The following is an 11,338-nucleotide window of genomic DNA, read 5'->3' as shown; positions in this document are numbered from 1 at the left end:
TGGATATTCTCTCAAACAAAAGTGCACTCTAGGACCACAGTAACGGCTAACCACCCCTGTAGCCAAATGGGTCACTCCTGGTGATAGGTGTCCACCCACATACACAGCTGGAACTAGAGTTCCACGAACACATTATCTTAATTCGCCAAATAATCAGGGCTTATTATGGAGAGTGATTATTATTTACATGCTTATCACCCCCTGCAAATATGATCACACACCATACCGTTTGGAAGTTATAAGGGGTGGGGGGGGGGGGATGGAGAAATGAGTCCAGCCTAGATAAGGCTAAAAAGCATTTAGTGGTACAGGACTAGTATATGTATCTAGTGAGCTGATATATATTGTAACAGATCATGAAAAAGTATGTTGATATTATATGGGCCACAAAGGTTTGATATTGCAATGCTTTAAGTTGAAAGTGATGATGAAATGGTACAGTCAATATATATGAATAGAATAAATCTTTATTTCATATCATGCACATTTTGAAAGACATAGTACATGTGACTTTTCCGTGCCTAGCATTGCTTGTGGTGCAGTTTTGGTGCAGTGTATTGACCGAGCAGAGGGGTGGGCCCGGCTGTTTTTTTACGTGTTTTTGTCAGGCTTTCTATTCTGTCCCCTTTTTGTTATATCGCCAACCGTGTGTTGGACAAAAATTCCTAAATTGAACACGTTAAAAACCAGCCGGACCCACACCTCTGCTTGGAGAGTAGTCACTAGAGTAGTGCCCCATCTGTTATTTATATAACAAACTTTTGGCAGGACATTGTTTATTTGATCTGTGTCAGGGGATACTGCCACACACATGTTTGAGAGTCTCATTATTATGAAATGCAGCGGGATTACAAACTTTCCTTACTAATTATGCCAATTAGCTCCTGATTTGCATAATTAGTATTTGCTTCTCTAAAGTACCATCTGAGCTATCTACATACCAAATATCACGACGATCTGTCGACCCCTTCTCAAGTTCTTCATGTCTGAAGGTCAGAACAAAAACACCCACTGCAGTTCCAAACTAGCCGCTAGAGGGCCCAAACTTACACAAGTTACATCCTATGGTATGAACTATCTACCACACAAAAATCATGACCATAGCACTTTCAGAAAATATGCCCTCAAATTTTGGAGCTCCACTGCAGTACCTTAGGTACCCGCTAGAAGGCCCATTGACCTTCCTTTCCGTGAACCCTACCCATCCACTAAATATCATGCAGAACCCTCAACAGCTTCTCGAGTTATGTTGTCCACATACAAATACACATACAAAAAACCCGCTGCAGTACCAACGGAAAATGCCAGGGCAACCATTTTTGAACTTGACCTCCGTTTTCATAACATCTACACACCTACAAACAATCATGAAGATCCATCAACGTTTCCGTCACTTTTTTTGGCTACATACAAATACACAAAAATGCAAAGTCCGCTGCAGTACTGATGAAAAACGCCAGGTAAACCATTTTCAAACTTGACTTTCCTTTGCACAACCACTACACACCTACCAAAAATCATAAAGATTCATCGAAGGTTTCTTGAGTTATGCTCCTGACATACATACAGACCCACCCAACAGCCGGCTCAACCTAAAACATAATCTTCTCCGAGTTCCTCGGCGAAGATAATTATGATATCTAATTTTGTTATGCAATGCTAAAGACATGGACAGCAAACTAGTTTCACCTAAAGTAATACTTTCCATATTTACGCTTTGACACTAAAACTTTCAAGATGGTCCTCATTACATCACAAATGTTTTCAAGGAACTGTTGAATGTTGCAAAACACACACACAACAATGTTATTATCATTTAAAAACAAATCCTTTATTTGACAACTCTCCACTACAAGGACTGAACATAAAATAATTTTGATCTTTCACAGTCACAAAATGGTAAATCCAGCTGCTCGAGGGCAGTACAACTTTCATGGGTCATGGCGGGATTTGTGATCCAAAACAAAAGCATGAGTGCAATATTCACTTGCTCTTAATTATACACCATGCATATTAACAAGTGCAGTACCAGAATAATATGCCAGGAGGCGCTGATGTACAGCCCAGTGATACTAGCCATAGCATGCAATACTTATACATGTATTGAAATTATAAGATGCACAAGCGTGAAACTGCCAATTTAAGAAGGGAAATCACCTGCAACATTGTGAAGAAACATCTTAAGCAAGATGTCTCAGATAATACAACTTGAAAACTTAAGTCTAAGAAAGACTGTGTCCTGAATGTATATGTAACGTTACTGGGCATTGCAATAAACATGGCAACCTCTGTGTTTCCTAAAAACAAAAGCTAAAATAGTCTAACCTATCAGCTCGACAAGTTGTTTAGTCTCTTCTGGAATAACAACGGAAGCATAAAATTGACATCAAAAGTGGATGACTATGTTACACAAATATCATGGTAAGCCTAGGACGTAAAGATAAGCAAAAACAACAAAACCTCTAACAATGGATGTACTTATCTAATCATTCAGTATGTCCAAATAATAATTTCCTAATTCAGAATTCGTGTTGTTACAATACAATGGAATGCAACACTAATTAATAAAATACATTGTTTGCACTATGGGATGACTCCACATAAGGATTGGATGAAACAGTATTTACAAGTACAGATGACACATTTTCATTGAAACACTAGTTCTACACTCTCATCCCAACACTGTGTTGTAGACATAAGTATGGGGAAGCTTGTTTATGTTTGAATAAATCTTTCTTTGTTGATGACAAGAGTACACTGTGCTACTTAGCCCATGAAGACAAGTGTGTTAGTTTCTTGTTAGGGTGGGGAGGGGGGCAGATGTGGCGACTTTTCTCAAAGTTTACGAGACTTAGTTATTTGTCCATTTATAACTCATTTCTATCTCCAGGAAGTGGACAGAACAGTTTATGTATCAAATATCATCACCACTACAAAAAGAGGATGAGAGAAAATCTCTGGGCAGTTGTAAAATACTGTGGACACAACCTCATCCCTACAAAAAGATAACCAAAACCCAGTGGACATATACGGGGGAAAAGTGCATGTAAATAACCTGTCCTCCCTCCCACTACGTATACACTCCGACTAAACAATCTTTGTACCTAAGTAATGAAATATTCAGGTTATGTATAACGTTTTTAAACTTACAACCCTATGCGTTGATTCTGTATGAAATGATTGTTTTTGGAACATTGCATGTTGAACATCCATTAAGAGAATCATACACTTTCAGAACATGAACTGACTTTTATGCTGTAACATACTGTATATTCATTTACTTTTGTAGTGGTTTTATTTGTGAAGGAGGGACAAGTAGGTTTTGGAGATTTAAATCCACGTTTGGAACAATTCCGTAGTACACTAGTACTACATTGGAAAAGTATATTCGTGGTGCCATAAAAGACTGCCAAAATAAAACCACCCCAAAAGTTTTACGATTTACAGTTCGACAGTTGGCAGGGTCATTGACATGCATCCCACATCAAGGGAATATATTACACCGTACATACATGTACAAATACCCGATGACTTTGCACACCTCTGTCTGAAGCAATAAGCATGACTCTGGTCACTCGAGCATCCACGAAGTCAACATATATGCACACACTTATGACTAGTACTTTCCAATCATACATTATTCAGAGGATATCATTTTAATAACAGTCTTTGGTTTTGGATCAACGAAACCAAGAGAGGTCAAATGTGGCTATCGTGTTAATACCTTCTTCTAATGGCAGCCCTTCTTTTGTCTGCATCAGCAATCTTTACAATATCACTTGTTAAAAAGAAAGGGACAAAAACATCAGAATGGGTCCACCCCAGAGGCACTGCCAAAATAGTGTGGTCTAAGCCATTCCAGCAACATGGCAGGACAGTAATGATGGTTGGACAAGGGAACCTCAGATCATTTTCAGCGAAAATCCATGAACATGTCAGTCTTCAGATCTAGACTCACGAAAACACAATAGGTCAATGTGAAAGGAAGATTTTTATACGCTGGCCTTTGGGACAACCACGGCATTCAGAAGCTGTGATTCATTAGAAATCTCCTCTCACAATAGGTTTGCACATACTGATGTTTTTCTTGTGAATTTTGGAAGTCTTAGAGGCATTGGATTTGACAGGGATTGCAATGGCCTTCATGCTAAGCAAACATTTGCACAGCCCTTTGGGAACAATGAACAGCATTTAAACATGACAAACATTGTTTTTTTTTTATGGCCACATCGTCTTTTTGTAATGTATCAAGCCCTATGGGCAATCCGTACCTATGCTAACTGTGGTACTACAGCACAGTTTAACACTGCTTAATTGAATAAATGACAGTTGCTGCATAGCTCTAGTTTCAATGCACATAATTTCTGAAAACCAACAACGGTAAAAGGGGCAATGTGTAAGTATTGTACCACAAGTGACAACATTTCTTAGATAGATACGCACAGGGGTCTACTTAATTTGAAACAGCAGACCACTTACGTTACAACACAACTTGTCTATATATACACTTGACTTTTTTCACAAGGTTTCTCCAATACAGTTGTATTATTATAAGGCTGGAAGTGAAGTTGCCATAGCCACACTACTTACAGCTGTAACCCAAGTCCCCTTCAAATACGAAATCTACAGCTATCATATTTCTGACAAGTAGTTTGATACCTTTGCCATGACAACATTATGGCCAGCTGGTACTCTACATCCATTAGATAGTCCCTTTAATGACATTATCTTCAGACCAACCAATCAACACAGAGTCTACTCCACAAACTACCTAGGGTGACCTCAAGAGCTTTCCACATCGTCATGGCAACCTCAGTCCTGCTCCATTGGCTCCTCCACATCCTCTGCCTTCTGCTCTTCTGAACTCTCCTCTGATTGGCTGGCAGGGGTTTCCTGTTCACTACTGGGCTCTGGTTGGTTGGGGGCAGCTTGGTCATGTGATGCAGTGGTCTGCTCTGATTGGTCGCTTGGTTGTGGTTCTTCTATCCTTCTGATTTTACGAGGGGATCCTGCATTGTCAAATAATTGAGAATGGTTATGCGACAAATATATACAAATGAGAACTTTCCACAGTTCCAGAAGCTCAAAATCTCCAAAATGAAAACGAACTACAGAAATGTACTTTTTCAAATGGGACACCAAATAAAGCCCTACGGCCAACTTACCTGAATCATCTTGCTCCTCTTCTAGAACATCAGCTGACCTTGTGCACGCTCTAGTTGGCCTTGTGTACGGTTCTGTCTCACTCCCCTTGTCCTCAGGGGTAGTGGTCACGTCTGACGAGGCCGCGGATGAATCTGTGGTGTCCCTGGGTTCTGCCGCCTCCGCAGACGGCGCCGCCTCTGTAGTTTCTGCGGGAAACATCGTCTCCGCAGAGCTGGATGCTGGTTCTGTGGACTGACATGGTTCTGTGGAGAACGATGTCTCTGCGGAGCTTCCCGTTTCCGTTGGATTGCCATCCGGTGCTGAGGTAGGTGTGTCGTCGGACAGGGAGCTCTCCGAGGAATCTTCTGAAGTGGAACTATCTGACGGTGCACTGTCCTCCCCGCCGATATCGTCCGCTATCCTACTTCTGTCTTCTAACTGTTCTGTATAAGTGCTGTTTCGTAAACTGTCGTCCCCCTTATCTACAGTTGTTTCCCCTGATTGGCGGTGTGACTCTCCCCCGTTCGTCCCTGTGTGGTCTGCAGCGGGACTTGATGGACTTGTGTCAGAGATGTCGTTACAGACGGAAGGAGAGGCCCCGAGACTTGGCGTTTCTAAGTGATCGTGGTCAGGGGGAGGGAAGGGAGGAAGGGGGGAGGCACCTGCAGCGATTGGAGTGAGATGAGGGGCAGGGCACGGTGGCGGCGGCATGGCAACAGATCTGGAAAACACAACATCAACAGTAAGTTGTACTGGTTAGTTCTGGTAGTTCATTTAGTGATGCTGAAGAAGAGTGATGGATGTCACTCGAAACGTCCAGAAATAAATCTCCGAATTCTTATGCAGTCGTAGAGTCTGAATTCTCTTTATATGTTGTTTACCCGGATGTCTAGCCTTCACAAACATAGTTTGTTGTTTATGTACTCATAATTACTTATTTGTTGGCATATTCCCTATTCTTACTCAGTATGTTTGACAGAAAATCTACTTTAATTTGATCAAAACCTGTGCTAGTGTGGAAGGGTTTATCATGTTTACTTAAGACCTAATAAAAGACATTCATTTGCAACAATCTTCATATAGTATACAAAGCACATCCAACAGATATTGTCACTTTAAGTCACACAGTCTTTGACTTTAAATTCTTACAGGCCGTCGGCTGCGCCATCTTGAGATGCGATGCCATTCACCAGTTTGTCCCCGCCAGCTGACAGACGTCTGCTGTTGGGAAGTAAGAAGAACTTGTCAATCAATCACTCTTAAATACAAAATGATTCCAAATTATAATCATGTACTACATGTATATGTCAGCAGAGAGAAACCTTTGAAACAGCAATTTGGTGCAAGCTTAGAGCCATTTTACAATAGAGAAAAAAGCCCACAAAGCAGACTGTGAACCAAATAGTATCATAAAGCTACATATTTCCATCTTTCTCTCCCTAAATGAATTAAATATAGCACAGATGAAGCAACTTATCAAGACCTATAGAGTACATGAGAAACATAATTTACCTTGCGCCTCCATGGACTGTACTGACAACCAACACGTTCTGGATTGTGAAAAGAAAGACATGTAACACTATTGTCTGGGGGATCCTTTTTCTATGACGATCTTCTCACAAGAGACATAACATAATTCATTAGATAATTGGATACTTATCTACCCATGAAACACGCAATGATGTCACGCTGTGCCTAATCATTACAACATTTTTAAAAATCTGTTTACTTGGTTCTCTTGTTTCAAGTCTGTCAAGGTCAACAAATGCAAAACAACGACCTTGAAGTTCAAAATAAGGCTAACGTCCTCCAATAACTGTCCATTACTAGCCAGCACATGGAATAGACAGGAGTCACAGGTCCAATTATACAAATTAAGAGGCCAGGCCATCCGTTGTAATTGGAGACCTATGACTTGGTAAATGGTGGAAACAAAAGCCCTCTCCTGAACCACAGGCATTCTCTACCCTCTGGCTCGAGGCATTCTCAGTAACCACATTGTGTAATTGCGTGTACACAAATAAAATGTCATGTCTCCATTTCTACCCCATCTAAATCAGCTAAATATACCTCAGATTTTCTCAATGATCTATTCAAGACATGCATTTCTTATCTATCAACATAGATCATATGTGATCAAGCAAAGGTCAACGACCCTGCAAGAAAAGGCCAGGCTCCTGCAGTATAAATAGGTCATGTCCCAAGAACTGGTTTGTGTGGTTTTCTACACGATTACTCAATACTCAAAACTTACAAACAACAATGGGAAATGGCATAATGGGTAGATAGCATAATTCAAAGGGTATGGTTGCAACATTACGCTGTCAAAAATGTGTCTCTTGAAAATTAGGTAGGGCTAGTAATACTAGTATTATCACATACATGTATGAATTATGATGCATACACATGGCTTCTCAATACAATGTCATGCATTTCCCATAGTTTTAAAATATCACGCGAAATTTCAACTTGGCACTGCATTACAGTAAAATCAACATTTTCGGAACATATTGGTAGCCCATTTCTGAAACTATGTGAATGCTGGATTCGAAATGCACTGAATTTGATTTGAAGAACTCTGTAATATCTATCAAACAATCAATATATGACACAGGTATGACTTATGATGTTGACGGAGATTTGTAACACACAGATTGATTAATGAATGGCAACTGCTATACAATGTAGCAGCATGGATTCCTGTCAAAACATGGTCTCCTGTGTGGAACCAGGGAAAAGTGTCACTCCAACTGTTTTAAGTAGGATTAGGAGTTCCATGGAAAATGCACTATTTGAAGATATCAATATTTAAAGATTAAACTTAAAAGGCATGTGTGGCAACCCCATATGGAAACCTTTAAGGTGGACATCAGTCATGTCACTTAAAAATAGGTCGAACAAACTGAACTGTGTAAGGAAAAACACACCTTTTCAACACCTCTCAGGAACTTGTCACTTCTCTTGTAATGCTTCTTGGGGTCGGTGACAAGTTCACACAATCTCTGCATTGTGAAGGGTGGACTGTAATAGAGCAGACACACCGTTACACTCATGATCTCACAATGTCTCAATGACTACAATTCACCTTGTTTTATAACCTTTTAAAATCTTTTAGTCACCTCATGTCCATATTTGCTTAAAAACATTAGATCGTTAAAGTATTTCTTACATGACTGAGTATTAACCTTCTCCCTGCTGTCTAACCCTGTAAGCAATAGAGAATTGGCAGCCAAACAGCTACTTCAGTGTGCTAAAGGTTAACCTAACATCATGTGAAGTTTCTGCATATTTAGCATGAATGCTACTGCCAAAACAAAAGCAACTTTACAACTACTAATGTATGCGTACCCGGTGAAACTTTCGATGATGCTGACGACTCTCTCCCTCATCTCCTCGTACGAGAGATTTTCTACGTTGGGCGTCGGCGGTCCGTCGACCTTGGGCGCCTCCTCGTTGAACTCCTGCATGACCTTCTCCAGCTTGAGGAGGAACACTGGCTTCAGTCTGTTCCAGGGGTATCTAAAACACACCAAATACATCAAACATTTAGAAATGTGTTTATCTGACTGGCACATGTGATATACAGATCTGTCATATATGTATATATATCTGTACTAAAATTGGAACTCATTTATCAGACATTCTAGGATATGGTATCTCATCTCTACAGACTACTAACTTATAATACAAAATCAAAATTATGCCAGAAAGGAAACATTTTGTTGCGTTGTGGGTGAACTGTACTGTATACATCATTGCTCAAGATTCCACCTGCATATGTAGGTTGGTGCAGCCAAAACTGGAGTTGTGCAAGACATCTAATATCTACCAGCACTGGCCCATCACAAAAACCATCCTGTGAGACTAGTCTGACATACATGTACAACCAGTACTGGCCTTAAATATCACCATCATAACAACTTCAACAAGATTTAATATGGTACTGCCAGTTCCTGGAACATTTGTGAAACATTGTTTTTCATGGACTGAAAGTGAAAGGCATTCAGAAACTGAATGGTACAGTCAGTAAGACTTGGTGTGTGTATTTACTATATATATAGTTTGGCATGTCACCTGCACCAAAGCAGAAAAAAAGTACTGTAATTCACTTTATCTTCACAGTATAGTAGCAAAATTTCACGGTGTCAAGTAAATGAAAATTTTCACTAAGCTTTAAATTCACGGTGGGGCAAGTGATTTACAGACTGGCCGAGTGAAGGAATCATAAATAATAACAACAGTTTTTTTCACGATGATAAGTTCACGGTACAGAGGTGACCGCAAAAACAGTGAGCATAAAGTTACTTACAGTGAAAGAAACAAGAATTTACAGCCCCACATTACCAAGATTCAGCATCAGGATCAAAATACTGTATCACATAATGTTTGTTGAGGCTTAGTTACACACTGTTACTGGTATTGATTCAAACCTGTGTGATATCGGCCCCAGAGTGGCACAGTTTCAAACTTTGGTGGCTCCATGCCAGGTTCAACTTCCCCAAAAGGCATACTTTGTTTTGAAAGCTGCAGGTTCTAGGAACTAAATTTAGGCTTGACTTCAAATTCTACATGGCACACATGTTGTATCTTGATTTTGGAGAAAGGTTGCCAAAACAGATCTAGAGCTCGAAATAAATTCACTTACAACATGCACTGTGCAGAACATTTTTCAGTGTCGCAGGTAAAAGTAGACCACTTTTAAATTAGCAGTGTAACAAATTCTACACTGGCTTTCATGATTCATGATAAGCTAATCAACAGTTAATACGAAAGCTTGAGTTGCAGTTAGGGCAGGAACAATGGCAGGAATCTGTACCACTACATGTACTTGCAGGTAAAATTTTGGACAACTTGCAATTTTGTATGGCACGAAAAAAAGAATTTCAAGCCCCAGCCCTTGGAAACTTTGTTGTGCACTTGCTTCAGGTAGCAAACTTCAAGAGCAAATCGCTTAGATGAAATATGGGAATGGGAAAATTGTGCATTTTTGAAAAGTATAATATTATGAAAGACAGGTGATTAAAAAAATATAGTCTGAATTAAATGCCATATACTTTAGACTGAAAGAATGTGAATGTGATTTGAATGTGACTGTCAACTTTGCAATTTTGGTTTACACTATTTCCCTACATTTGACTGGCCAATACATTTTCTATGATAAGACTTCAAAAATATTATGTACAAAATCATTCTAATTATTTACTTACATTGTTTCTCCAGTCTTGGCTATGTGCTGCAGATACTGTTCCAGTTCTGGTGTCATTTCCTTCCTTTTCTCAAAATCTGTGGAAAAAATATAAAATTGATCATGAATGGAACAAATACAAATTACACGAAACAGATATTATAATTTTCATAAAGATTATGATCAAATTATTAAATTTTGTACTTCATCTGGCTTTTCACACTTGGTGTTTTATAATAAAAAATAAGTGCTGAATTAATAACCATTTTGTAACAAATCTGCTGTGAGGAAAATGTACAAATTACAACGATTATGAAATTCTTACACAAAGTAAATGCTGGAACCATGCCAACAATGACCTAAACCGCAACAGTCCAGTTCTGTAGCTATGTTATCAATAAAATCATAAAGTAAAGCAGGGCATATTCTAAAACAGCTCAAACTCATGCGTATCGTTTATATACCCGTAAAATATCATATCTTTATCAGGACAACAGAAGACCTCAACCCTCCCCAGAATCGGCCAGTGACTTGAGATTTTTTCGGCGCTCAGGTTTGGGTGCGCAGATAGCGACAAAAGACCCTCAAATCCTCCTAACTTCTGCCTAACATTTCCTCACGAATACCCCCCGTCTAAATACAGTAACCTGGCGAAGTGTTTTACCTTCTAGTGCATGTAGGAAGGAGTCCCCGTTCTCCATGGTTGACAGTTTTTGTCCCGACACCAAGACGGACTGATTTTTTCCAGACACAGCAAAATGGCGACCGGAAGCAAGGCGGGCGGTTCGAATTCTTCAGAGGGGCGTTAATTTTTATGCGTAGAGTTAAACCTCAATTTTCAGATTAGATCTGAGACTCATACCCCCTTACTACTGTAGAAATAGTAGATTAAGCTAGAATGTATATTCTAGTCATCTAAAATTGTGATATTTCAGAGTTTTAGCTCTCTATGACAAACGTAGCTAGGCACATTGGCAACCTAATTGGACGCATCCTCTGACGTCATTC

General features: G+C 39.6%; 1 protein-coding gene across 2 annotated transcripts; it reads right to left on the bottom strand.

Annotated features, from left to right (window-relative positions):
* Window positions 1-1,806: 1,806 nt before the first annotated feature.
* On the bottom strand, window positions 1,807-11,131 carry LOC136435402 (serine/threonine-protein phosphatase 4 regulatory subunit 2-B-like). 2 transcript variants are annotated; one of them, XM_066428869.1, is made up of 8 exons: window positions 10,995-11,131; window positions 10,353-10,428; window positions 8,494-8,664; window positions 8,073-8,166; window positions 6,658-6,695; window positions 6,295-6,366; window positions 5,166-5,866; window positions 1,807-5,009 (listed from the first exon to the last, which is right to left on the bottom strand). In XM_066428869.1, the coding sequence occupies exons 1-8, from the start codon at window positions 11,029-11,031 to the stop codon at window positions 4,813-4,815; spliced, it is 1,386 nt and encodes a 461-aa protein (XP_066284966.1). In that variant the 5' UTR covers window positions 11,032-11,131; the 3' UTR covers window positions 1,807-4,812. The 2 variants fall into 2 exon arrangements, with proteins under 2 accessions (XP_066284966.1, XP_066284967.1); XM_066428870.1 differs by having other exon boundaries at window positions 6,295-6,363.
* Between the last annotated feature and the right edge of the window lie 207 nt (window positions 11,132-11,338).

This window comes from Branchiostoma lanceolatum, chromosome 5, assembly GCF_035083965.1.
Source record: "Branchiostoma lanceolatum isolate klBraLanc5 chromosome 5, klBraLanc5.hap2, whole genome shotgun sequence".
Taxonomy (NCBI): Eukaryota; Metazoa; Chordata; class Leptocardii; order Amphioxiformes; family Branchiostomatidae; genus Branchiostoma; species Branchiostoma lanceolatum.
Note: the sequence above shows the minus strand (reverse complement) of the source record. Positions and strands in the feature narration are given on the sequence as shown.